The sequence below is a fragment of the Capsella rubella genome, unplaced genomic scaffold, assembly GCF_000375325.1.
Source record: "Capsella rubella cultivar Monte Gargano unplaced genomic scaffold, Caprub1_0 scaffold_6, whole genome shotgun sequence".
In the NCBI taxonomy this organism is placed as follows: domain Eukaryota; kingdom Viridiplantae; phylum Streptophyta; class Magnoliopsida; order Brassicales; family Brassicaceae; genus Capsella; species Capsella rubella.
In genome coordinates, this window is record NW_006238918.1 from 16119035 (window position 1) to 16144206 (window position 25172).

General features: G+C 37.2%; 8 protein-coding genes and 1 non-coding gene across 16 annotated transcripts; 5 read left to right on the forward strand and 4 right to left on the reverse strand.

The window, feature by feature from the left end:
* Window positions 1-832: 832 nt before the first annotated feature.
* Window positions 833-2295, forward strand: LOC17882412 (putative receptor-like protein kinase At4g00960). The gene is given in 6 exon segments (XM_023781610.1): window positions 833-956; window positions 1064-1263; window positions 1356-1589; window positions 1685-1835; window positions 1922-1979; window positions 1982-2295. Coding segments are annotated over 5 exon segments (849 nt in total). The 5' UTR covers window positions 833-956; window positions 1064-1108; the 3' UTR covers window positions 2233-2295.
* Window positions 2296-2493: 198 nt separating this feature from the next.
* LOC17883118 lies at window positions 2494-5016 on the reverse strand. The gene is made up of 4 exons (XM_006287465.2): window positions 4577-5016; window positions 4286-4376; window positions 3927-4017; window positions 2494-3786 (listed from the first exon to the last, which is right to left on the reverse strand). Exons 1-4 carry the CDS (start codon window positions 4976-4978, stop codon window positions 2823-2825), a joined length of 1548 nt encoding a protein of 515 aa, XP_006287527.1. The 5' UTR covers window positions 4979-5016; the 3' UTR covers window positions 2494-2822.
* Window positions 5017-5029: 13 nt separating this feature from the next.
* Window positions 5030-5101, reverse strand: TRNAQ-CUG. Its single transcript has one exon. It is a non-coding gene; the product is annotated as a tRNA-Gln (tRNA).
* Window positions 5102-6179: 1078 nt separating this feature from the next.
* On the forward strand, window positions 6180-11648 carry LOC17881740 (lysine-specific demethylase JMJ25). Of its 4 annotated transcripts, none has more exons than XR_002833539.1 (16): window positions 6180-6605; window positions 6700-6836; window positions 6935-7034; window positions 7128-7257; window positions 7347-7410; window positions 8059-8103; window positions 8306-8951; window positions 9038-9367; window positions 9531-9801; window positions 9868-10232; window positions 10332-10404; window positions 10497-10582; window positions 10743-10862; window positions 10990-11088; window positions 11188-11259; window positions 11552-11648. XR_002833539.1 is itself a non-coding variant. In XM_023781645.1 (15 exons), the coding sequence occupies exons 1-14, from the start codon at window positions 6360-6362 to the stop codon at window positions 11050-11052; spliced, it is 2676 nt and encodes an 891-aa protein (XP_023637413.1). In that variant the 5' UTR covers window positions 6180-6359; the 3' UTR covers window positions 11053-11088; window positions 11188-11522. The 4 variants fall into 4 exon arrangements, 2 of the variants coding, with proteins under 2 accessions (XP_023637413.1, XP_023637414.1); XR_002833538.1 differs by lacking the exon at window positions 11552-11648 and adding an exon at window positions 11389-11522; XM_023781645.1 differs by lacking the exon at window positions 11552-11648 and having other exon boundaries at window positions 11188-11522.
* Window positions 11649-11665: 17 nt separating this feature from the next.
* On the reverse strand, window positions 11666-13505 carry LOC17884143 (replication stress response regulator SDE2). The gene is made up of 3 exons (XM_006287778.2): window positions 12806-13505; window positions 12076-12559; window positions 11666-11944 (listed from the first exon to the last, which is right to left on the reverse strand). The coding sequence occupies exons 1-3, from the start codon at window positions 13426-13428 to the stop codon at window positions 11798-11800; spliced, it is 1254 nt and encodes a 417-aa protein (XP_006287840.1). The 5' UTR covers window positions 13429-13505; the 3' UTR covers window positions 11666-11797.
* Window positions 13506-13963: 458 nt separating this feature from the next.
* On the forward strand, window positions 13964-15389 carry LOC17881733 (serpin-Z2). Of its 2 annotated transcripts, none has more exons than XM_023781592.1 (2): window positions 13964-14398; window positions 14550-15389. In XM_023781592.1, the coding sequence occupies exons 1-2, from the start codon at window positions 13964-13966 to the stop codon at window positions 15282-15284; spliced, it is 1170 nt and encodes a 389-aa protein (XP_023637360.1). In that variant the 3' UTR covers window positions 15285-15389. The 2 variants fall into 2 exon arrangements, with proteins under 2 accessions (XP_023637360.1, XP_023637361.1); XM_023781593.1 differs by having other exon boundaries at window positions 14093-14259; window positions 14777-15389.
* Window positions 15390-15958: 569 nt separating this feature from the next.
* On the forward strand, window positions 15959-17382 carry LOC17882259 (serpin-Z2). Of its 3 annotated transcripts, none has more exons than XM_006289298.1 (2): window positions 15959-16432; window positions 16660-17382. In XM_006289298.1, exons 1-2 carry the CDS (start codon window positions 15959-15961, stop codon window positions 17380-17382), a joined length of 1197 nt encoding a protein of 398 aa, XP_006289360.1. The 3 variants fall into 3 exon arrangements, with proteins under 3 accessions (XP_006289360.1, XP_023637436.1, XP_023637437.1); XM_023781668.1 differs by having other exon boundaries at window positions 16040-16432; window positions 16537-17382; XM_023781669.1 differs by having other exon boundaries at window positions 16169-16350; window positions 16887-17382.
* A 2428-nt stretch (window positions 17383-19810) lies between these two features.
* Window positions 19811-23282, reverse strand: LOC17881620 (putative cyclic nucleotide-gated ion channel 13). Of its 2 annotated transcripts, none has more exons than XM_023780702.1 (9): window positions 23096-23282; window positions 22761-22825; window positions 22103-22640; window positions 21813-22025; window positions 21420-21718; window positions 21148-21259; window positions 20820-21056; window positions 20336-20730; window positions 19811-20247 (listed from the first exon to the last, which is right to left on the reverse strand). In XM_023780702.1, exons 2-9 carry the CDS (start codon window positions 22787-22789, stop codon window positions 19944-19946), a joined length of 2127 nt encoding a protein of 708 aa, XP_023636470.1. In that variant the 5' UTR covers window positions 22790-22825; window positions 23096-23282; the 3' UTR covers window positions 19811-19943. The 2 variants fall into 2 exon arrangements, with proteins under 2 accessions (XP_023636470.1, XP_006287167.1); XM_006287105.2 differs by having other exon boundaries at window positions 22103-22646.
* Window positions 23283-23861: 579 nt separating this feature from the next.
* On the forward strand, window positions 23862-24738 carry LOC17884335 (pre-mRNA-splicing factor CWC24). Its single transcript, XM_006289397.2, has 3 exons — window positions 23862-24183; window positions 24264-24375; window positions 24476-24738. Exons 1-3 carry the CDS (start codon window positions 23863-23865, stop codon window positions 24736-24738), a joined length of 696 nt encoding a protein of 231 aa, XP_006289459.1. The 5' UTR covers window position 23862.
* Window positions 24739-25172: the final 434 nt, after the last annotated feature.

Here is a 25172-nt window from a genome sequence, read left to right on the forward strand (position 1 = left end):
ATAGCTTTCGATTCTGTAGGTGTGAATACAGGGGTAGCGATGGAGGTTGAACGGGTTCGGTTAGGTTGGTGGCTAAAGGGAGATTGCAAAAACAACCCTTGCGCACAGAACACAACCTGTGCACATGTTGACACCCCCGATGGATATGCAGGACACCGGTGCTCATGTCTTGAGGGTTACCACGGAGACGGATACATCAATCCTTGCCTGAGGCTTAGAGCGAGAGGTTAGTCAAATCCCAGTATGAGTCTGATTTGAAAACCTTGTATAATCTGTTAGACCTAAAAAATAAAAACAGAGTACTAAACTACCTTGGTGATCAAACATAGTACTCAAAAAACAGAGTACTGAGTTTATCAAACTTTGTAACCTAAAATTGAGATTACAGAAAATGGCGTGTTTTATAACTTTTATTAGAGATAACTTGAGGAGCAATATGTGTTATTGAACTGAGATGCGGCTTGCTCCTCAAGTTATCTCTAATATGTTTATTGAAAATTTATGCGAATACAGAGCACTCTGAATTTGGCTACTTGTATAGAAGCTGCGTTTATTATTAGCTTTTTTAATCTTCAACTACTTTCTTGTTCCTAACAGTTTTGTTTTGGCAGGAATTAATTACAAAGTAAAAATCATTATGGGCACTGGTTGCTCTGTTATAGGCTTTGTCGTAATCGTAGTCTCTCTTTACTTCTTTCTGACAAGGAATAGAAGAAAGCAAAAACAGAGACATAAAGGTTGAACTTTTTGTTTTTGTCTACAAGGTTGAAAAACTAGATTCTCGATAGACCCTTAAGTTGGTTTTATTGCCTTTTGAATCAGGCACATTTGTCCAAGACCCTAAGTTAAAAGATGCACAATTATTGCAACTTGACTTTGATACCGTGAGATTAGCAACTAATGACTTCTCTCCAAACAACCATCTTGGAGAAGGTGGCTTCGGTGCAGTTTATAAGGTTACAAGATTGATTAACTGATCTTTACTATGTTTATGAATTTAGTTACACTCTTTTGGGTGATTAGATGATTAGATCTCTCTTACGTATGTTTTAATAATCACCAGGGTGTTCTCGATTCTGGAGAAGAGATAGCTGTGAAAAGATTGTCAATGAAATCAGGACAAGGAGACAATGAGTTCGTAAACGAAGTCTCATTGGTCGCGAAACTTCAACATCGTAATCTTGTTAGGCTTTTAGGTTTCTGTTTGGAAGGAGAAGAACGACTTCTCATCTATGAGTTCTTCAAGAACACAAGCCTCGAAAAGTTCATATTTGGTACCTTAACACAAACGTCTCAATCTTTAATTACTTATATAGTGAATGATCCAAATTTTATTCTTTCTCAGATTCCAATAGGAGAACGATCTTGGATTGGGGAACACGTTATAGGATCATCTCAGGTGTTGCTCGAGGTCTTCTTTATCTCCATGAAGATTCTCGTTTCAAAATTATTCATCGAGATATGAAAGCCAGTAATGTTCTTTTGGACGATGCAATGAATCCGAAAATCGCGGATTTTGGAATGGCAAAGTTGTTTAATACGGACCAAACTAGTCAGACCATGTTTACAAGCAGAGTTGCAGGAACTTAGTAAGCTGCCAAAATAAAAAGTATCCTTATGTAGTAGTTTTATCAATTCTTTAAAAAAGAATTCAAAAAAACATAGAATTATTTCGTGGTTGCAGCGGTTACATGGCTCCAGAGTATGCAATGAGTGGGCAGTTCTCAGTGAAAACTGACGTGTTTAGCTTCGGTGTACTAGTCCTTGAGATCATTAAAGGTAAGAAAAACAATTGGTCTCCACAAGAACAAAGCTCACTATTCCTCCTTAGCTATGTAAGTGAAAATATCATTGTTTTATCTTTTTTTACTCTAGACTTAGACATTTCTTCAACTCATATATCGTCTTTACATGTAAATAGGTGTGGAAAAGCTGGAGAGAAGGAGAAGTGTTGAACATTGTGGATCCAAGTTTGATTGAAAAAGAGGTCTAAGTGATGAGATCAAGAAATGCATCCACATTGGCTTGTTGTGTGTCCAGGAGAGTCCAGGGAGTAGACCAACGATGGCATCTGTTGTTGCAATGCTCAATGCAAATTCTTTCACTTTACCGAGACCCTTGCAACCCGCTTTCTACTCAGGAGTTGTAGAACCATCGTCGAGAGACAACAATCACACAAGTAGTACTGCGTCTCTGAATACTGTTACAATTACTGAGTTGAACCCTCGGTAAATTAAGTGTGTAAAAGACAAAATAAAATTGGAAATTTTCTATTGCTTTAGAGGTTTACATCATAATGTATCAGTGTGATTTTTGGTCGTGAATTCTAAAAGATTTGTTAAGCATGTGATGTGATCTCAATTGGTGTTGGTCTACTGAGTAATCAAGAGCTGTATTTGTATGAAAATCAGGTTTTGAACAATTCTTCTTCTAGATTTCTGTTCTTTCCAAATAAGATTTAAGAAGTAGTTTTTAAAAAAAAATTCTCATTCATTAAAAAGTTATCTTTACATTAAATCAGGCCATACCTAATATATTTTCCATCTCTCTGTAATCCCTTTATACAATTCAGTGTCCTGAACTATATATAAAGTTATAAATCTACTATCATCAGGCCAGACATATGAATAAGCTGAGACAATTAGACAAACAAAGGTACTGAAGAACTGCTTCTGAATTCTGAATCATCAGTATTCTAAGAATATCTGTGAAGGGTTTGGTTGGCTGATGACTTAATGTGATAAAGATGAGGCTGATCCTCCTGAAATGAACTTTACTCTCATTCAATCCAGAAACTTAAACATTCTGACTTCACTAATCATCTACACTTTATCATCATCGTTGGTTGATGCTTGAGCCTCTGAATCCACAGGTGCAGGGACTGAAGAGTTAATCCTGTTTGGTTTCCCGGAAGCTCTATCATCAGATTTATTACCCCAGCAATGCTTTGCGAGATGTCCTTTCTTCCCACAGTTGTCACAGACGATGATGACTCTCCCGTCTCTCTCGGGGTCTTTCCTCTTCCAACCTATGTTCTGGGATGCTCGATGTGTTGTTCCTAGACAAGGTCTCCTTTCCATCTGAGAGGAGCCTGCGGCTGGCCTATATGTAACCCCTTGTGCTCCATTTCTGCGGAGCTCTTCCTCAGCTTTTACTCGTTCCATTAACATCCAGACTGGTAAAAACTCCTCTTCCATTAACCTGGTGCAGAAGCCTCTCCACGACGGGGGAAACTTGGAGATGATGGTACTCACATGAAATGTCTCATCAAGAAACATACCAGCACTCACTATGGAGTCCGCAATCTTGTTAAACATTTGAAATTGCTCGAGTATCGGCCTCTCTTCCACCATTTTGAATTCAATGTACTTTCTGACTTGTGACCTCTTTGAATTGGTTTCCTCGCACTGGTAGACCCACTTTAACTCGTCCCACAATTCTTTGGCATGCTTGAATTTCTCCGAGTATTGACGGTATAGATGATCAGACAAGGAGTTCAACAAGTATTTGTAGCACAGGTAATCATCTCTCAACCATTTTCTTCTCTTAGCATCAGCTTGAGTTATTTCGCTGGGGTTGGTTTCAGAGCCTAGAGAGCTACCAATACCGGGACAAGGTTCAGAGAGTACATAAGTGAGATTAAATTGCTTCAAAAAGAGTTCCATCTGTAATCCCCAGGAATGATAACCCTTCCCATCAAATCGTGAAGTCTTGATAAGAGAAACCCCGTGAGAGCTGTTCTTATCCACAGCCTCAGAAGTATCTCCATTTTGTGTTGTATCAGATCTGCATAATGTTTAATAGCAAGATAAGTGGCCTACATTGCTACCTAGACCGTAAAGTACCACAATGATGTTTGTGAGGATAAACACTGAGAACAATGATAAGGAACATGAATCTTTATAGTAATAAGGTAATATTCATACTTTGATTTTGATTGGCAATGCTTAATACATTCTTCTATTGCTGAGAAATTCTTCTTGATCACAGACCATTGGTTAGTTGACAAATGTACTCCTGATAGAGAAGAAACATGAAAGCTTTTTCAGCACAGCAGTTGCAGCAAGAAGTCAATAAGATAATGTTGTAAGTACGGATATAGGCAGAGGAATGAAATGTTTTGCATAACCCCATTAGAGAACCTTAAAAGAGCAAAAGATCAAATCTTATAGAAACATCTAGCAGTGGAAACACTAACAATACAAATCAACAAGAACCAAAACTAGCTTCCTGAAACCAATCAAAAGTACTTATCGCATTCAGAATCAAGTGTGTTTCAGATTACCTCTAAAAGCCTTTCCATTTTCCTGAGAACCAATGGATAGAAATGCTTGGCCTCTGTACTTTTGAACCGTTGCATTTCGCTTCTCCGATAACTACAGTTTAAGACAACCAATTTCCAGAAAAAAACATCACTACTTGAATATAACAGAGCTTCTCTCCCACAGAGGTTAACTCGAAAGTGATTAGCCTGAGTTTGTACAGTGATAATTGAAATTCAAGATCAAGATGATCATAAGTCTTTACTCTATACGGTGAATTAAACCTAGAGCAGAAAAATAAGCAAAGTGGCAACCTTACAAATAAAGCGTTCATCTTCACCACCAACGGAAGCGGCAACACCAGAACCTGTCTCATTCTGCGCCGGAGCCACCGTCTCCTCAACGGGGGCTTCACCGGGAGCCGATAACAAAAAAGCCTCCATGACGTCTCTGACTAGCTTCTTGTGATTCGTCCCAGATAAGTCGAAACCAAGTTTAGCAGAAGCGTCGATTCGGAGCTTGAACTCGGTCATTTGGTCCATATCAGCTTCTCTGAGTATACCCTTCACTGTTTCCTCGATTTTCTGTACAGTGGCCATCTCCATTGTTTCACCAGAATCAAGCAATGGATTCTGCATTCCCCAAAAAAAAAAAAAAAAGAAAGAGTTGGCGTAGAAGCTAACTTGTTGCTGGCCGGCGATATAATTAGGGTTCATTCATAAATCGCCGGGGAAAGAGCGTGGCCGGAGTTGGAGAAAAATAAAAGAAGGTTCTACCGAGAATTGAACTCGGGTTACTGGATTCAGAGTCCAATGTCCTAACCGCTAGACCATAGAACCATTTTGCTATAGCAATTGATATTAAGGAATCATATATACCATGAGAAATTATATATCATTAGAAGCCCAGTTAAGGCCCAGTTGGTTACACACTACACTACATATATCATGAAAAAGTTAGTGCCATAGTAATTTTATAATAAGGGTTAAGGAAACGAGAAAAAAAAATATGAAAAATGGCCCATGAATTGTCTGACCCAAAAGGCCAAGACAAAACCCATTTAAGAGTGTTAAAAAGTTGAAACAAAACCATTTAACCGTTTTTTGAAAAACTTGGTTAAATGTAGAGCTGTGAATTAGGATTAGTTCGCGGATTTTCAGCCTAAGCGCGATGCTTTATGCGGGTTTTAGCGGGTCGCTCGCTTTGATCTGCAGTCATAAAATTCAGATTTCTAATCCAACCAGCTTCATTTATGCGAATATGCGATTCAACCCGCGGTCTTTTATTTAATAAGAACAAAACAAATTAAAATTAATTTAATTAATACTATAAGTAGTAAAAATTAAAATTTTCTAATTATTTCATTTAAAAGATTATTTTAGGTTGATTATTAGTGTATACAACTTATAAGAACAAATAACAAGTCACTAGTGACAAGTGTTACTAATTAAAAATTACCACACTACAGACCCATTTAATGTTTTATTAAAAAGAAAAAAAATCAAGCCTTATATCACACAAATCATATTTCTACCAATATACAAAAAAGTATAATAATAAAATTAATAAGCAATTAGAGAAACTTTTGTATATCTCCTATATCAAAACCAAAAAACTTTTAAAAAATCTTCTAATGTATCGACAAAACACAAATAAACATAGTAGAGACATAGAGTCATAAATATGAAATATTATCTTTAAAAATTAAGTTAAATATTTAAATAGACAAATAGATTTTAGTTAGACTGCAAAATTTTTAAAGCGGATTGGGGTTTTAATCCGCGGGCCCTAACAGTAACTGACAGCTCTAGTTAAATGTGGTAAAAAGAAAACGAAGGTAAAAAAGTCAAAACTCATAAAAAGTAAGGAAACATCTTAGTTATTATACTGTACTTAGTTAATAACGTACGGATTACGAGGTAGCCATCCGATCAGACTTTAAAGCCGTATGAACATCTGGATTTCTGCCACGTCACCTTCCCCTTTGACCTTTATGATCCTCCCAATGCAAAGCACTAGCAGCGATGCCGATCGATAGCTCAGTGAAATAATAAACACTTCTGTTGTGGTCGCTCGCTTCTTTGCCGCGGATCGAGTATGGAGGAAAGGAACGGGAAGCGGATTAGATCAGGAGACTCCGACGAGTTACTCGACGACGTGAGATCTGAAGAGAATGATGTTGTCTCCAAAGGCCCAATCGGGAGAGGAAGAGGAAGAGGAAGGGGAAGAGGAAGAGGGAGAGGGAGAGGGAGAGGGAGAGGAAGGGGAAGAAGAAAAATTGATGACGGAGAGGTTTCATTTTCAAATCAATCTGTTCAAGGAGACATGTCTGCTCCCCATAAGGTTACTTGTATTTGGAGATTATATGATTTTCTAGCTATGGTGAGAATTGAAAGAGGAATTGTAATGAGAATAATATGTTTTTGTTTGTTTTCAGGATTTTATTAAGTGTGATGGAACCAGAAAGATTGGGGGATTGACGTGTCATCATTGTAAGAACTTGACGAGTGAGACTGATCTCATCTTCTGTTCAGAGTGTAACAAGAAGTATTGCTATGACTGCATCAAGAGATGGTAACTACTTACTGCTTGCTCACTATATAATACAATAATCAACAGCAGTGTCAGGAGAGTTTTGATTTCAACTAGCTATCTTGAATGAATCTCAATAGGTATTCAGATAGAACTGATGAACAAGTTAGAGCTGCTTGTCCCTTCTGTATGAAGAATTGCAATTGCAGAGCTTGTTTACGTTTGCCTTTGGTTGTCAAGGTAAGGGCGGGCTAGCTTGAGACCACTGTTATTTTCTTGTGATTCTACTTGGATGCGATCTTGGATTTTTATTTCTATTTTTACGAATCTCAGCCTCGAACTGAAAAAGATACAAATGTCAAGTTCAAGCAGTTGCAGTACTTACTATATAAAGTTCTCCCAGTTCTAAAGGATATTTATACTGAGCAGAACCGTGAACTAGAGATTGAAACAACAATTAGAGGTATGTCTTCACTCTTCTTCACTTGTGCTGTCCTCTCCATTTGTTCCTGTTTCTACTATTCACTCACGCACGAACCTGTTTTATTCTAGGAATCCCTGTTACAGAATCTGATATTACTAGGTGCAAACTTGATCTAAGTGAACGCATTTACTGGTAATTTTTCATATCTCGGTGGTCTCCTTTGCTTTCTTCTTTTCCCTTACTGCTTGGCTGTTTTTTTTTCATCTAAAAGAATAATAGATGTAGAGGAAGTTACTCTGCCGTAGAACAATAAAAAAGGAATGATTTGGGGGAATAACTAGGGTTGTTTGATTGGTAGGGTGACTGATGAGGTTATGATCTTGTCATTTGATTTTAAATAATCTTCACATGTGAAGAAGTGAGGGGAGAGTTTTTACTGATCTAAAACACTTTAGACCATGAGATGGTCTTGGTGTCTTTTAAGCGTATGATGGTCCGCCCTCCATCCGATAAGATATAGTGGTCTCAGTAACAAAGCTTCAGACTTTGGAACTAATTCAGGCAAGACAAGTTGCAATCAAATATATCCACAAAAGACTACCTCCAGAGAAAGGTTCATTGATCCTACTTCAAGATGCCAATCTCAGACCTCTGCTTCTGTGGACAAGGTTATTATTGAGTAGGCATCACTTATAGCAATCAAATTGTTAAATCAGTAGAATAATAAAGAGGAATGATTTGGTGTAGATTGACTTGATGTGTAGGTGATCATAATCTTTCTACATTTTTCCGTTTTCTTGTATTTTCATTTGAACTCATATAAGCTCACATGTGAATCAGTGAGCACAGAGGTGTTTTCATCATTACCAGTCTCATATGCCCGAGGTAGCAAGAGTTATATACCTTTTTAGTATACATTTGGGTATCATTAGTTCTCCTTATATTCAATAAACATGACAACCTTTTGGTTAGCCATCTATAGAAACACATTTGTAATCTGTTTCTTTGAATTTTAACTCTCTGTTACATTCTTTGTTTACAACCTATTTCCTTCGTTGCTTACAATCTCTTCATCAATGTACGCCAGTGATCTCTGCCGCACATCAATTGCCAATTTTCATAGAAGCTGCCCGAACCCAAAATGTGCATGTGATATATGTCTTTCTTGCTGCAAGGAACTAAGAGAGGGATTCTATAATCAAGAGGGAATAAATACTGAATATGAATTTGGAGTTCCAGTGGATTTCTCTAACTGGAAGCTTAGTTCAAGCGGAAACATTCCATGCCCTCCGAAAGAGTGTGGTGGTTGTGGTACTTCAACACTTGAGTTGAGACGCTTATGCAAAACTGACTGGGTTAAAAAAATGATAACAGATGCAGAGGAAGTTACTCTGCAGTTTAGGCCATCGGATGTGAATATTTCTCATGAATGCTCCGTATGCACTATTAATGCTGATTCTACTAGAAGGCAGGCGGCGTTTAGGAAGAATGCTCATGATAACTTCTTATACACACCAAATGCTGTTGATCTAACTGAAGAGGATATTGCTCATTTTCAGTCGCACTGGATGAGGGCAGAACCTGTGATAGTCAGAAATGTTCTCGAGAAGACATCTGGACTAAGTTGGGAACCGATGGTTATGTGGAGGGCTTGTAGGGAAATAGATCCAAAGGTTAAATGTAAAGAGGAGGCGAAAAGCGTGAGAGCTTTGGATTGCTTGGACTGGTGTGAGGTCAGTCAAACCCATTCTATGTGTTTTTATACTTGATGCATTTTTCTTTTAAGAAGTATACTCATTACCATCCCTTTCTCTTGTAGGTTGAAATAAATATTCATCAGTTTTTTGAAGGCTACTTAAAAGGCCGCACACATTGGAACGGTTGGCCAGAAATGTTGAAATTAAAGGATTGGCCTCCATCAACTTTATTTGAACAGCGCCTTCCAAGGCACAATGCTGAGTTTATTGCTGCATTGCCCTTTTTTGATTACACTGACCCAAAATCTGGTATCCTAAATCTCGCTACAAGACTTCCAGAAAAATCCTTGAAGCCAGATCTTGGACCCAAGACATACATTGCATATGGTTTCCCTGATGAGCTTGGTAGAGGAGATTCAGTGACAAAGCTACATTGTGATATTTCTGACGCGGTATGTGCACCAATTCTTTATCCTACTTTCTTAATTATTCATAGACATAAACCTACCTAAACCATGAAATTGTACTTTCTGAGGTGATTTTACTCTGATTAGAGAGTAATCATACTCTCTTACTTTTACTTGTGAGATTAATTCTTCTATGAACTCGAATTAGGTCAACGTGCTGACACACACAGCTAGAGTGGAAATACTTCCTCATGTATACGACTACATAAAAGTACAGCAGGAAAAATATGCAGAAACCAAGTTGCATAAACAATATGGTGGTCAAGGGACAGAAGCTACCAAACTTGAAGACCAATCACTGATAGAAAAAAATGAAGATAAACAGGGTTTTATGGACAAGGCAGCTAAAGAAGAACAATCAAGTAGCAGTTTAAGACCGATGGGCTCCCAAAGAGTTGATCAAATAGATGTTGCAAATGGTACTGTAAGACGCTCCCTCCATTTGTGTTTAATAGACACATTACTGAAGATGTCTTAATTTTCAGGTGACTGTACTACCAACGAAAGAGCTGATCCGATGGAAAGGTCTTCTAGTTTAAATTCTTGCACTACTGCGATGGAGTCAGATCATGATCAGAAACTGGATGTAACGCTGACAAACGAATTTATTGCTGATGAGAATCAAAATGACATCTGTTTGGAGACTGAGAATACAAGTGCTAAATCCATACAAGAGCAGAAACTGGATGCTTCAAAAGAAACTGATGGCAATACCAATGAGAGGTCAGAGGCTGTGCATGGTGGTGCTGTCTGGGATATCTTTCGAAGGGAGGATGTTCCAAAACTTATCCAGTTTTTGAAAAGGCACCAGCATGAGTTTTGTCACACCAATAATGAACCAGTGAACAACGTATGTATACTCGAATATATCTCTTGTGAATGATTTGTATTTGATATAGTCATGAGTGCAATGAGAAATCTAAATTTTGTGGCACTTTGTTAATTTCAGGTGATTCACGCAATTCATGACCAGACTATGTTCCTGAGTGAAAGACAGAAGAAACAGCTAAAGGAAGAATTTGGTAAGATTCTGGTCTGTACTCTGTACTATATGAAGCTTTACAAGCTGACTTACCTTCTCTGCTACGTTTGATATATGTGATTTCATATGCAGATATAGAACCATGGACCTTTGAGCAACACCTAGGCGAAGCTGTTTTCATACCTGCAGGTTGTCCTCACCAAGTGAGAAATAAACAGGTATGCAACATATCATCTTTATGAATCAAGAATTTGTACCTTCTGTTAAGCGTCTGAATTTGCTCATTAACTGTTTTTTCTTTCCGCAAAAAGCAATTAAAAGCTTCTACAGTTTATGAATTTGAAATGTTAATGTCATAAATGCCAAACTGTATTCCAGTCTTGCATAAAGGTGGCATTAGACTTTGTGGCTCCTGAAAGCGTTGAAGAATGCCTTAGGCTAACACATGAGTTCCGAAGATTACCAAAAGACCACAGATCTAGCGAAGATAAGTTGGAGGTGCACTTCAGTATAATTCTGTAATCTTTGAATATTATGAATCATATTGGAACTGGAGCATTTTGGAAGATGAAAATATCTAGTTTCAGCTTAACCTCTTTTCACTTATCTTCCCACTGCATTGCAGCTTAAGAAAATAGCGCTTTATGCTGCGAGCTCAGCCATAAGAGATGCAAAAGAGCTGATGTAAAACACCATGACACAGTGATGCCTAACAGAAGACAAGGTTTGTTCTTCAAATTGAACATCAAAATCGCATTGTATGACTTGGTTTGTCCTCAATGATTAAATCTGAGCAACCTTCTTTTTTGATTTGTTGTTACAGGACAAAACTCACACGCAACATTATTGGATCCATAAAACTTTCCTTCACATTTTACGTGTTGCAACATAGAAAGTAAGATTCTCCCTCTACCTCAAAATAGTAGAGTCGGAGCAAATGTAAAATAGGTTTATAAACACAGTTGTGTGGGCTTTTGTTACCACGTATGGTCCACGCATAAACTATATAATTAGCGACTTGCAGGTTCCAATAATGTTGCTTTACATATTCTGGTTCGGACAAGAGACCTGTATTTATGTGCCACATTGGGAAGATTCGTGTTGTTGTATTCAATCAGAGAATATAATATGTCAAAGACTCCCTCTGTTTTGTTTAAACTCTAAAGTTAACTCTTCTCTACTTACAGAATTTTGTCAACGGACGAGGACATAATCCATAATTGTCACTTGGACCATTCTATTAATACAGAGAAACAATCAAATGCAGAGAAGTTGAAAAATGAATAAAAAGAGGAGAATGATTGCGAAAAGTGATAATCTTGGTAGATTAGTATAAATTACAGCTGATATTACACATGTGGGTTGTGTTATTGTACTACAAACAGATGACAACAAAAGTGTAGTAGTTTTTTTTTGGAGTTGCAAGTTCTTCATCATTTCTTGGCCAGCAATTTCTTTGGGAGTTTATCGAGTGGTGTTGATTTAAGTAAGAAGAGCCTCGCAGCACGCTCTTGCAATGTCCCTCCGCATTTCAGTCCACGTGACTGAAGCTCAGTCTTTAATCTATCCATTCCTAAAACCTGAAACCAGAGAACACGGATGGATTCAAAGATAGGTTTGGTGGTATGATTGATGCAACATATGAATTATGAACTATGTAACACATATTGTAATCAAAGACATCATTTTGAATTTGCGTATAAATACATACCTCCATATCTGTTGCTGAACTGAAATCATCAAAGTTAAGCGGTTTAACAGGCGGTTTAACAGGTGTGCAACACACTGCACTAACAGACTCTGTTTCCCCAGCAGCTCCTCCTGTCTTTACATCAGAATCATTGCCTTGATTCTTAACAGCTACCTCGACCAGATTCTTCTTCTCGGCGTCTCCACTTAACTTATCCTCCTTTTCAGTATGACCCATTGCAGCAGCAGCAACAGTAATAGGTAAATCATCAATCTTCTCTCTGTTAATCGCTTGAACAGCGGTGATCTCTCCCTTTACTACATCTGAACTTTGGGGCACTACAATGTCATTCTCTTCCTCTGAACCGCTATTGCATGATGATTTACCAGAAGAATCACCATTGTGATCTTCAGTCATAACCGAATCTGAGCTTTCATCAGATTTCTCGTCTTCCTCGTCGCTGCAATCATCACTGTCACTATCATCAATAGCTCTCTTTCCCTTCCTGAAAAAAAATAAAATCATCATTCAATGACAAGAACAGAGATATAAACAACCCACGTAACAAAATTACCTCACCAGCTATTAAAATGTTTACAGAAACTACTGAATCTAAAAACTCCACCATCAGCATCAATCAAAAAAAGTTAACGGCATTCATAACCTAAACTATTAAAACACAGAATCAACCTAACAAGAGTTGATATCTTTGAAGCACAGATATATTAGAAAGATGAAAGAGAGTTCATACCATATCTTAAGTCGTTTGGATTTATCAGATTCTGCAAACATCTTCCCTTTCCTCTTCCCATTCTGAAAAGATTCTTTCAAAGCCAATTCAACCGCCTCAATACACTTATCAGATTCTTCCTTATACTTCTTAACATACTTCTGCGTAGCTCCATTACCAACACCTTGTTTAACTTTATTCGCCTGCTTCTTCAGATACTCATGAGCCAATTTCTCAAGCTTCCTATCTTCTTCCCCTTCCTTCCACTCCTCAAGCCTCTTCTCAGCGTTCACATGCCTCAACCTCCGTCCGCTCATATCCCTACACGCATCGAAGTTGTTTGTCTTCTTCTGTCCAGCTTTGTTCCCCGCACCACGAAGCAACGATCCGAATCCTCCTTTACCTCCACGTAGGGAAAAGACGAGATTCACGGTGGCGTCAGGGAGAGAAACCGATGATTCGTCGGAGATCTGGTAGCCTCCGCATATCAATCGCTGTAGATGCGTCGGAATCTTCGTGTGCTCGAAGATCCGTTGCTTGATCTGATCTCCATATGCTAATGGAGAGGAGAAAGTTAGGGCTAGTGATTTTCCGTCGAGTAGTCTGACGAAAAACTGCAACGGCTTAGAGCTCTGATCCGCCATCTCGATTTCGATAAAGCTTAGACGAAGAAGAAGAAGATGATGAAGTTTCGATTTCTGGAGAAGATGAGAGAGAGAAAAAAGGGAAAAAATTGGAAGACACGAAGCCCTAATTAATATTACTTGTTGATGGGCTTAAAATATCTTCTTGTCCACTTATGGGCTTTGTGATTGAAAGGGCTTTTAATTTTCCAAATGGTCGAGTAAATAAATAATTCGAGGATGCACCAAATCCTAGCAAACTAGGGCGTTTGACCCAAAAAAGGGCTTTTAACATGGGCTTTCACCATGGGCTTTGACCAAATAATGCATGGGCTTTGTAACTTAAAGGGCTTTTATCTTGAATAGAAAACTAGGGCGTTTGACCAAAAAAAAAGAAAGAAAACTAGGGCATCTCATAAATTTGTATTTATACATAACACATGCATGCTCAGAACAAAAGAACAAAAATTAAAAGATGGATTTAAAAAGGAAGAACCAAGAACTTATCACGGCAGAGGCCTCTCTCTCAAAGAGGAAGAGGAAGAAAAAGCAAAAGATGGATTTGCAAGAAGCGATGAAGAAGCAGAACGACGTTGCTCTGTTCCTTGCTGGGAAAGTAATCTCTGCCGCAGCCAAAAACTCTAACTTGGTCTTTTCTCCGGCATCGATCAACTCCGTTCTCACCATGAACGCTGCTGCCACCGATAATGAAACACTAAAATCCTTCATCCTCTCCTTTCTTAAGTCTACTTCCACCGACGAGCTCAACGCCGTCTTCGGCGAAATCGCTTCAGTCATCCTTGTCGACGGAAGCAAAAGAGGTGGGCCAAAAATCGCGGCGGCTAATGGAGTGTGGAGAGAGCAATCGCTCTCGTGTAGTTCCGAGTGGAAAGATCTCTTTGAGAATTTCTTCAAGGCTGATTTTTCTCAAGTTGATTTCCGATCCAAGGTTAGTTTCTTATTTGATTTTTCTAGTTTTAATATATTTTTAGTTTAGAATCAGCTTTAGTTAAATTAGGTAAAACTAGAGCTGTTTGAAACCTACATATCTTATTCGATGTCTGCTTCTAATATGTATATATGTGGTCTTTGGTTCGGTTTTGGTTGTGGTTCATGTGATTATGGTTTCTGTTGTTTTGAAGGCCGAAGAAGTGCGTATGGAGGTGAATTCTTGGGCTTCACGTCATACCAATGGTCTCATCAAAAACATTCTTCCTCAAGGATCAGTTACAAGCGAAACTATCTGGATTTATGGAAACGCATTGTACTTCAAAGGAGCCTGGGAAGACAAATTCCACAAGTCAATGACGAAACGAAAGCCTTTTCACCTTGTCAATGGCAAACAAGTACATGTACCTTTCATGCAAAGCTATGAAAGACAATATATTGGGGTTTACAATGGTTTCAAGGTCCTTAGACTGCCATACCGACAAGGCGATAATGATACAAGGCGCCAGTTCACAATGTATTTATATCTCCCCGACGAGAATGATGGATTGGATAACCTTGTGGAGAAGATGACATCTACTGATGGATTCTTGGACAATCACATTCCGAGCTGGACAGTTGAAGTTGGTGATTTCAGAATTCCAAAATTTAAGATTGAATTTGGGTTTAAAGCTTCTAGCGTTTTCGACTTTGAGCTTGGTGTGTCATTATACCAAAAAGCTTTGGTTGAAATCGATGAAAAAGGTACTGAAGCTGCGGCTGCTACTACAATGGGGAATAATAAACTTTCCCTCGCTCGGAGGTATACTCCTCCTCCGACAGATTTTGTGGCAGATCATCCATTTTTCTTCATGATTAGAGAAGACAAAACCGGAACTGTTTTGTTCGCTGGTCAAATCTTCGATCCTTCCGAATCTTCCTCTGCTTAGGACCGACCTAAACCAGATCAGACTTTGGTATTGTTATGATTTGCTATATTATATTTGTATCGTTAGAAGAACGTAAACACCTACCTGCATGTTGGATAACTTATAAAGTACACATATATGAACGAATCAGCCATTTTTAGAGAAATTTGAAATATTTACTCCATAATTTTTTAGATAATAAAAATTTAAGGTTATATATTGAACCTCCTATATAACTCATCTAATCAGTATATAGCCATGTCTTTTGCTGCAAAAAATAGCCCCACAATTCTAAGTAGCAACCAGGCTCGACGAAAACGCTGCATCGCGTTTGCGTTGGGCGATTGCGTTTCGGAATCGGTCTTCTTCTGCGGTTAATGACCTGGCTAGTTTCCTCCGGCAGTGTCTCCGCCATGCCGCTTGAATTGAAAGACACGAAGCCGTAATTAACATTACTTGTTGGTGGGCTTAAAATATCTTCTCATCCACTTATGGGCTTTATGACTAAAAGGCCTTTTAATTTCCCAAATCTATCTACTATATCAATGCCGAGTAAATTTAATAATTCGACGATGAACCAAACCCTAGTTCTTCTATATTGATTAGAAAACTAGGGCATCTTTTATATTTTCTATATAGACATATATATTACACATGTATGCTCAGAACAAAATAAAAATAAAAAATATTAAAAGATGGATCTGAAAAGGAAGAACCAAGAACTTACCACGGTAGAGGCCTCTCTCTCAAAGAGGAAGAGGAAGAAAAAGCAAAAGATGGATTTGCAAGAAGCGATGAAGAAGCAAAACGACGTTGCTCTGTTACTTGTTGGGAAAGTAATATCTGCTGTAGCCAAACACTCTAACTTGGTCTTCTCTCCGGCATTGATCAACTCCGTCCTCACCATGACCGCTGCTACCACCGAAACTGAAACACTAAGATCATTCATCCTCTCCTTTCTTAAGTCTTCTTCCACGGACGAGCTCAACGCCGTCTTCCGCGAGATTGCTTCCGTCATCCTTGTCGACGGAAGCAAAAGAGGTGGGCCAAAAATCTCGGCGGTTAATGGAGTGTGGATAGAGAAATCGTTCTCGTGTAATCCCGAGTGGAAAGATCTCTTTGAGAATTTCTTCAAGGCTACTTTTTCTCAAGTTGATTTCCGATCCAAGGTTAGTTTCTGATTTAGTATTTCTAGTTTTAATATATTTTAGGTTTAGAATCTGCTTTAGTTAAATTAGGTCAAGCTAGAGCGGTTTGAAACTGTACAACAGAGTGCCTAGAGCGAGAAAGCTACATATCTTATTCAATGTCTGCTTCAATTCTAATCTGTATATATGTGTTCTTTGGTTCGGTTTTGGTTGTGGATTTTGTGATTATGGTTTTTGTTGTTTTGAAGGCCGAAGAAGTGCGTATGGAGGTGAATTCTTGGGCTTCACGTCACACGAATGGTCTCATCAAAAGTGTTCTTCCTCATGGATCAGTTACAGACGAAACCATCTGGATTTATGGAAACGCATTGTACTTCAAAGGAGCCTGGGAAGAAAAATTCAACAAGTCAATGACGAAACGAAAGCCTTTTCACCTTGTCAATGGCAAACAAGTACATGTGCCTTTCATGAAAAGCTATGAAAGACAATATATTGGGGTTTACAATGGTTTTAAGGTCCTTAGACTGCCATACCGACAAGGCGATAATGATACAAGCCGCCAATTCTCAATGTATATCTATCTCCCCGACGAGAATGATGGATTGGATAACCTTGTGGAGAAGATGACATCTACTGATGGATTCTTGGACAATCACATTCCGAGTTGGACAGTTGAAGTTGGTGATTTCAGAATTCCAAAATTTAAGATTGAATTCGGGTTTAAAGCTTCTAGCGTTTTCGACTTTGACCTTGGTGTGTCACTATACCAAAAAGCTTTGGTTGAAATCGATGAAAAAGGTACTGAAGCTGCGGCTGCTACTTATATGGTGGGGAATAAAGTTAGCCTCTGCTCTCGGAGGCATACTCCTCTTCGGATAGATTTTGTGGCTGATCATCCATTTTTCTTCATGATTAGAGAAGACAAAACCGGAACTGTTTTGTTCGCTGGTCAAATCTTTGATCCTTCCTAATTAGGAGGACCTAAACCAGATCAGAGTTTGGTATTTTAATTAAGACTAGGGATGGACTCGCACGTACGTGCGGGATTGGTTGCAAAAACTATGTTTATCATAAAGTTTTTAATATTTTAATCGACATGATATAAGACTCGGATCGAGTGTGAACTAAATGACTGATAAATTAGAAATCAATTAAATTTGTGAACTATCACATCACATAAACTAATGAAAAACATTAAAACTTTTGAATAAAATAACATAAATATAGATATCAGGACAGTCAAACCCGTTCACTATGCATGTCCTACAACAAATTGAAATATTTTGGTCCACCCACATGAATAAATAGTATGTCTTCAGCTTGCCCGTTACCCATAATTCCCTTTTGTATATTATTAGAATTAGTTAAGATAATAATTTTTTATTTTCTAAATTACCCGTTCCCTTTCCGTTATTTCTTGTCCCAATATTTGAAATTTTTAAGTGAAACTTACTTTTACTATTAAAATTTCATATTCTTGTATCATACCCGTCATTTGATATTTGAAAGTTAAAATTAAATTTAAGTTTCCAAATTTTTTATATAGGCTTGTTTTTGATGAGAAATAGTTTAGATATTTTTTTTTTTGAATTACCCATTCCCTTTTTGTTCCCGTTCGTTCTCTCTAAGATAATATCATATTTTTTTATATATAAATGAAATAATTTACATTTTTTTAAAAAACCAACATTATATAGCTTGTATTTAACTAATTAAATTACTCGTTCTCTTTCTGTATTCGTTATTTCTTGTCCCGATATTTGAAATATTTAAGTAATTTGAAACTTACTTTTGCTATTTAAATTTCATATTCATGTATGATACCCGTCATTTGATATTTAAAAGTTGAACTTGAATTTAAGTTTCCAAATTTTTTATATCATCTTGTTTTTGATGAGAAATAGTTATATAATTCTTTTTTTTTGAATTAACCGTTTCTTTTTGTGCTCGTTCTTTCCTTCTAAGATAAAATTATATATATATATTTTTTTATAAATGGCATCATTTACATATATTTTTTTAAAAAACAACATTATATTGCCTGTAATTAACAACATTTAAAAAAACAATACCGTTAATTATTAGGTTGTAGAAACGTACAGCTTATAATTAGAGTATAATGTTTTATTTTGTATTACCGTAAAATTTGAAGAAATGTAAGCAAAGAGTCACATTTATAAACCACGAACTTATCTTTGTTTAAATCTTCAAAAAGAAATAAATCAATTGAACAAAAAATATATTAAATATTTTACTAAGTAATGAAAATTCAAATAACTATTTTATTCCATTAACTGTTTAATTCTTTTTGTGGATTGGCAATGTTATATTATATGGAAAATATAATAATCGTGTGATATGATTTCCTGAACTTACTTAAAACTATTAAATGCTAATTGCATATTAGTTAATTGCATATTAGTTAACATCATTATATTATTAAATTGATGTTAATAATAAAAAATGTTTATTTGATGATTTTATTTTTGGTCACATGCTATATTGGTTTTTTAAGTATATTTCAAGGAAATATATAAATATATTTTTTGCTGTATTTTCGAAAAACATTTTCAATATGAAGATTTTGAAAATAAGAGATTGTATGTGATACAAAATATTTATTCGATTGATTTTTGAAAAAAAATAATTATTGATTTTTTAAAGATTTTTTTTATTTAAACATTTTAATTATTTATTTAAGACTTTGTCATTTTAAAAATTTTTAAAGATAATATCAATTTTGTTGAATATTTCTCCATATTTTATGCTATTGTAAAATATATAACATATTTATTTTTCTTTTATTTTTCCTAAAACATCAATATAAAATAAAAAAATATATATGATGATTTTTGTAACGCAAAATAAATATATATCATATCATAAGAGTTATACCAAATACAAATAACATAAACACTTGAATAAAATCATTAAACCAAATAAAAGATACTATAGATTAGATTTTATTAAATATTAAATTATTGTTTAAAAATATCTAAAAATGTTAAATATGTTATATACATGGAGATTTTTGAATTTAATTTTCCACTTTTTTGGCAACAAAATTAGTATGATCCATAACTATAGGTAGTTTCTGTTTTTTATTATTTATTTATTTATTAAAACATTTTCGCTGTCATTAGTTTTGTTTGGCAACTGAAATATATTTTATGAAATTTTTTTTTTAAAATTGGGTCTGTTTGGCTTCAAGTTGTCCTTCCCAATTAATAGTATAGATTTCTTTCTTTCTGTACTTTTTGTTTTGTTTTTTTAAGGTTATGATTTGCTATATATTATATTTGATCGTTAGAAGAACGTAAACACCGACCTGCATGTTGGATAACTTATAAAGTACACATGAACGAATCAGCCATTTTTAGAGAAAATTTGAAATATTTACTCCAAAATTAGTTTGATAAATAAAATTTAAGGCTATTGAACCTCCTATTTCAGTAAATTTACTGTAGTTTAAACTTTAATGTTGATGACGTATACAAGTGGCTGAGTCCTGGGACATGTGTAAAGAGTATTTTCAAGGGTCCCCAAGATCATTGGCACTGAAATCTGGCTCGGATGGTTTAGGAGGGAGCATAGGCAGGTTGTTAGTACGCAGATTGCGAAGCGCGTTTGAAGCGAACCGCGACGCATATAACGTTGCAACCAGGCTCGACGAAGAGGCTGCATCACGTTCACGTTCGCGTTTGCGTTGGGCGATTGCGTTTTGGAATCGGTCTTCTTCTGCGGTTAATGACCTGGCCAGTTTCCTCCGGCAGTGTCTCCGCCATGCCGCTTGAATGAAAGACGCTCCCCATGTTTTCCATTGTACCGAATAAAACCTAACAATATATTTAAAATGGTCAAAACCGAATTAAAAAACAGAACCGGAATAAGGATAAAACAGAGATAGGTCAAAAGAGACCAAACCTGAAAGTATGTTGAAGCTGTTTGCTATGCAGTCGTCTGAATTGCGAAGCCACAAGCTTGAGATCATCTGCTGCAAGAGCAAAGGCTTCTACTTCGGTTAAAGCTTGAACTGTTCTGGTCGAGATCGGGAAATGAGACGAAGACTGAGGATCCAATGCCCAAGTGAGAAGATCTTCGCCGCAAAAGTCACTAGCCTTGAGGTACACGGCATTAAAGAAGCCAGTACGGCCACCGTTTGTGGTGGCGCTCATCAGTTTTCCTCTCATAACAAAAAGCATCTCCTCCACTGGGTCTCCTTCTCTAATCGCATAGCTGTTTTCAGTGTAGAGCACGGGTTTTAGCTTGTCGCACACGGCATCTAACAATTGCTCATCCATTATCTCAAACAGAGGTACCTATATATTCATTATTTTCATCGATCAAAACATTATTTTTGATGTAATATCAATTGGATGATCGAAGAGAGAAGCTAAGAAGCACATACTTTCTTGAGGAGATCGAGGCAAAAATGGCGTTTGATGTCTCTCCTGAGGTCTTTGGGAAGATTACGAAGAAGGTTTTCTTCTTCGACTCCTCTAGTTTCTTGCCATTTATATTGTTCATACCTTCTGATACGTTTCCTCAGGTCATCAGGTAACATCCGGTGAGACATCCACTGCTCTGCATCTCTTTTTCTCACTCTCATCTCCTCTTCCCTAACTGTTGTCGACTCCAAGTATTTCTGTAATGGGAATTGGAATCATCAGTAGTGTTTTTGTCTTCTCTGTGGCTTAAATGTGTGTTGAAGGTAAGGTAAAGCGATTTCTCCTTACCTGCATATTGCCGATAAGTAGTGCGAATAAGACTAGTCCAGATATGCATATTGATACAGCAAAGATGATTTCCCCAACGAATTTGCTCGTATTGAGATTTTGTCCCAATGCACTGCAACAAGAAAAACCAAGTTATCAGATTAGTGTTTGATATACCTGTCTAAAGATGCAACTAAAGAAGCATTTCTCATCATATCTTAGCCATCCATCAAGTGTGTTCACATGGATCCTCAAAACATAGAATTTTGCTATCTAAAAAGAGAGTTACAAACCTTAAATTACGCAGACCCCACCAGAAGCAGTAGAAGAACTTCTTCCAGAAATCATCTGATTCAACAATCCCACTCTTTAAAGCATCGGTAAAGATGCCAAAGTTGAAGACCGTTGAATTTGTTATATCATCAGGGTTGGTAAACGGGCACGAGGTAGTCAAGAAATCGTTTCTAACAGTACTGTTTTTATCGCAGTATAGAAATCTAAAGGTACACACTTCTGGTCTCTTCTCGCAAGCTTCACGCCAGCATCTGTCTTCTCGTTCCACTGATATCAAATACCATAAGGCTCCAAACACCTAGAGAAAGTAAAGTCATCAGATAAACTCGATCAACCCTTGGGACGCCTGTGTATTTATAAAGATTCTGTAGTCTGATGAATTTGAAACTCACATGACTGGCTAACATATAGAGAGACAGGTTCCAAGCAGCTCCAGCCCAAGCTGTTTCAGTAACTATGCCAGATGTTCTTGTAACTTCACTGTAAAGTGGATAAATACGAATAATCCTGGGAATGTATTGAGTAAATATGACAGAAACCAGATAGTCCTTAGTTATCAAAGAGATCGGCTTGTTGATACTGGGGATAACAGCTAAGACTACAAGCTGCAGAAGAAACAAGAGAAGATTATTAATAAAGCCAATATGTAGCAACTAAAGGAATCAAGTAGCTAGTCATTTACCTGTGGGAGTGGAAGGATGGAAAGAACATCGATGATGAAGTAGGAGGAGAGGTACTTGATGGCTATTGCTTTGGGATCATCTACCAACTCGCCTCTTCCGAAAACCCGGGAAGAAGGAGAGATATAAGCAGTTCTAAACTGAAACACAATGTGAATGATGTAGAAGGCATCTATAAAAGTTCGAAGCACACTAGCAGCTATCTCCAAGTTGTGGTGCAAATTAAGGCAGTGCCTCTCTCCATCAACAATGGGAATATAGAAATACAAAGGATCAATGGCCAAAGCAATCACCGAAGCAAAAAGGAAGATTTTGTTCCAGTTCTGGAGAAAAGAGCCTTGTGGGTTTATGATGGTCTTCTGTGTAGTAGAATCTCTCTTATGTGAAGCAAAACTTAAGGGTTTCTTAAAAGTCCTGAATTTATCTGAACCTTTCTCAAAACCTCTACGAACATTCTTCAAAACTGCGTTTAGAGATGGGCTAGCTCTTCTTCCGTAACCATACTCTGTCGTTAATGATGATCCTTCTGAATTCCAATCTCTGAACCTAAAACAAAACAACATTTTTTCTGAGATTTTTTTTCTGAAAATCATGAGTGAAATTAATGATTCTAAACAAAATTAAGACAAGACTGAAGCTGAGTAAAACATAAAGAACAACCTTACACGATTGTCGCGGCCAAAAGCCATAAGTCAGAGAATTTGCTACTTACTCTTCGTCGGATCCTGAAACATAAATTTAGGGATCCGATTAAAGATAACTTTCAAATCTTCATCCCATGGTGCTCAATTAAAATTTGGGAATCAAAGCAGACAAGAATAACTGAAGACGAAAGAGATAGTAACATATCGATTTGATTACTTTAATTTGTAATCCCAACGAAGACCGTTACAGAGACAACAACAAAAAAGACAAACGGAGAAGAAGAAGAAGAAAAAGAAACGGAACTAGAAATAAAACATTGATATCGTTCTTATCTACGATACGAAACTTACCAGAACGACGAAGTAAACTGATCATAAAGCGATTAAGGAAAACTGTACAGTACGAATTTTCCGGTGAACTACAAAATCGGAAAAGTCTAGAAGGAACTTATTAAAATTCTCTGGACTATTTTTATGGCGGAGTCAGTCAAACTACGTTTCGTCAAGCTTGGCATGGCGCTGGTTAATGGAGACTCTCTTTCTCACTGTCAGGGCAGTTTCTTCGAAATTGTGAAGCATTTTACTATAGGACAAACGAGAGGGAATTTAAAAACATAATAATAAAAATAAAAACATTTTCGTTCAGTTTTAAAAGTCAAACTAGGTTTGAGCCCAAAACATCTAATGGGCCTACCCTTAATGAAAGCCTGTTAGGCCCAATTCTTTATTCAAATCGAACCTACCTGCTTAAAGCCTTAAACTAAACTGTTCAGTGTCCCCAATTAATAACTGTTCTTTCTCTCTTTCTTTTAATCTTCTTCTCAGCGTACGGTACCTCCTCTCGCAATCGGAAGACGTCGGCAGTGTTCACCATCGGTGGTCGTAGTTTTCCGATAATCACTGGTTTATTTTGAAAGCGAGGTTAGTTTTCTCTTTGGCCTTTTTTATTCGCATGTCTTCTTCTCTCTGTTTGTACGTTTCGTTTTGCGTTTCTTGTTTTCTTATTCAAAACGAGTTTGGTAAGAAGATTAGAGTCCGTTGTTTTTTTGGTTCAGAAGTAATCATCCTAAATCCTGTTGTGTATTTTGGTATTTACAGACTTGTTAATCGGAGCTAGAATGTCAGATTCTTCTGAACCTAAAACGTCGGCTGTGCAAGAATCTCGACTTGCTGAGCAAGAAACAAACTCTCCACAAGGTGACGTGACTAAGAACTTAAAGAAAAGAAGTCTTGATGCAGGCGAAGTTGAAGGTTCCAGATTAGAGAACTTAAAGAAGAAAGACAAGAAACAAACATCGAGAAATCTTGAAGCTGACTTTGAGCCAACAGAGGAAGAGGATGATCCATTGCCCTTAGATTGTTCCATTTGCAAGAGACCATTCTTGGATCCTGTTGTGACCAATTGCAACCATTACTTCTGCGAGAAGTGTGCTCTAAAGGTCATATTTTGCTTTACAACATTTCTCGATCTTCGTGACTGGTTTGGCCTAACTTCCTTGTTGTTTGTGTAATGATGCAGCATCACACTGAGAACAATAACTGTTTTGTGTGTAACGAGCCAACTTTTGGGGATTTCATCACAGCCGTGGAGATCAAGGAACGAATAGAGGAAGAACGTGAGAAAGCTAGAGGTTTGTTTTAAAAGAAAAAAAGACAAATTCTCTGTTTTGCCAATGTTTTAAAACTAAAACCCCACTCTTAACAAAAACGCTTGGTGATAATTCTCTGTAGCTATGGTGAAGGAGGTGTCAGCAATGGTTGAAAGGGCATCTGTGATGAATGATGACGCCAAGGGCGCATCGGAAAGAGCGTTAAAAATGGTGGCAGAGGTTGAAACAATGTTGGAAAAAGTGGCGGCTATGGCAACCAAAGCTGGAGAAACGGCGGCTATGGCTGCTGAGATGGTGCAAGAAGCAGATGCCACAATGGAGACGGCTAAAGCAAATATGATAAAGGCGTTTGCCGTGATAAAGACGGTGGTGTGGAACAAGTAAAATTGGTAGAAGCACTCGCAAGTGAAAACAGAGTTTCATGTTTTTGGATAATGAATTTTGCTGGCAAATTGTGTCAAGAGTGTATAGAATTGACTCGTCGGCAAATTATGGTAACATCACTTCGTATACGTTCCGTGTTGTAGCAGTGTGTGTGACTCTGTTTCTAATGTGATCTCATGCTGACATCATTCCTAATAAGATTCTTCTTTTATATCTACTTTTTACTTTTTAGAGAAGATGATAGGGATAATTCATTGTTGTCACAAAAATTGGGAAGCTTATTTGGCTGGAGACGAGAGAAGAGATACACGTGCTTCAAAGTCAATAGCTAATCCAAAAAGTTAGACGAAAAACCAATAAGAAAAAGACACGTAAGTCTATTTAAGGATTTTGTCGGTTCATCGTAAATCCGTTGGTGAATTAATATATGTCGG

Excerpts from the sequence above, each read along its gene's own strand:
- LOC17883118 (XM_006287465.2), bottom strand. The coding sequence starts at position 4,978 with ATGAACCCTAATTATATCGCCGGCCAGCAACAAGTTAGCTTCTACGCC. Across the intron at positions 4,018-4,285 it reads AAATGGAAAGGCTTTTAGAG|GAGTACATTTGTCAACTAAC; the intron begins GTAATCTGAAAC and ends CTTCTCTATCAG. Across the intron at positions 3,787-3,926 it reads CATTGCCAATCAAAATCAAA|ATCTGATACAACACAAAATG; the intron begins GTATGAATATTA and ends AACATTATGCAG.
- LOC17881740 (XM_023781645.1), top strand. The coding sequence starts at position 6,360 with ATGGAGGAAAGGAACGGGAAGCGGATTAGATCAGGAGACTCCGACGAG. Across the intron at positions 6,837-6,934 it reads TATGACTGCATCAAGAGATG|GTATTCAGATAGAACTGATG; the intron begins GTAACTACTTAC and ends GAATCTCAATAG. Across the intron at positions 7,258-7,346 it reads GATTGAAACAACAATTAGAG|GAATCCCTGTTACAGAATCT; the intron begins GTATGTCTTCAC and ends GTTTTATTCTAG.
- LOC17884143 (XM_006287778.2), bottom strand. The coding sequence starts at position 13,428 with ATGGCGGATCAGAGCTCTAAGCCGTTGCAGTTTTTCGTCAGACTACTC. Across the intron at positions 12,560-12,805 it reads TCCAAACGACTTAAGATATG|GAAGGGAAAGAGAGCTATTG; the intron begins GTATGAACTCTC and ends ATTTTTTTTCAG. Across the intron at positions 11,945-12,075 it reads GTTCAGCAACAGATATGGAG|GTTTTAGGAATGGATAGATT; the intron begins GTATGTATTTAT and ends CTCTGGTTTCAG.
- LOC17881733 (XM_023781592.1), top strand. The coding sequence starts at position 13,964 with ATGGATTTGCAAGAAGCGATGAAGAAGCAGAACGACGTTGCTCTGTTC. Across the intron at positions 14,399-14,549 it reads CTAGTTTTAATATATTTTTA|GCCGAAGAAGTGCGTATGGA; the intron begins GTTTAGAATCAG and ends GTTGTTTTGAAG.
- LOC17882259 (XM_023781668.1), top strand. The coding sequence starts at position 16,040 with ATGGATTTGCAAGAAGCGATGAAGAAGCAAAACGACGTTGCTCTGTTA. Across the intron at positions 16,433-16,536 it reads AAGTTGATTTCCGATCCAAG|TGCCTAGAGCGAGAAAGCTA; the intron begins GTTAGTTTCTGA and ends TGTACAACAGAG.
- LOC17881620 (XM_006287105.2), bottom strand. The coding sequence starts at position 22,789 with ATGGCTTTTGGCCGCGACAATCGTGTAAG. Across the intron at positions 21,057-21,147 it reads TACTTATCGGCAATATGCAG|AAATACTTGGAGTCGACAAC; the intron begins GTAAGGAGAAAT and ends TTCCCATTACAG. Across the intron at positions 20,248-20,335 it reads CAGCTTCAACATACTTTCAG|GTTTTATTCGGTACAATGGA; the intron begins GTTTGGTCTCTT and ends ATATATTGTTAG.
- LOC17884335 (XM_006289397.2), top strand. The coding sequence starts at position 23,863 with ATGTCAGATTCTTCTGAACCTAAAACGTCGGCTGTGCAAGAATCTCGA. Across the intron at positions 24,184-24,263 it reads GCGAGAAGTGTGCTCTAAAG|CATCACACTGAGAACAATAA; the intron begins GTCATATTTTGC and ends GTAATGATGCAG. Across the intron at positions 24,376-24,475 it reads AGAACGTGAGAAAGCTAGAG|CTATGGTGAAGGAGGTGTCA; the intron begins GTTTGTTTTAAA and ends AATTCTCTGTAG.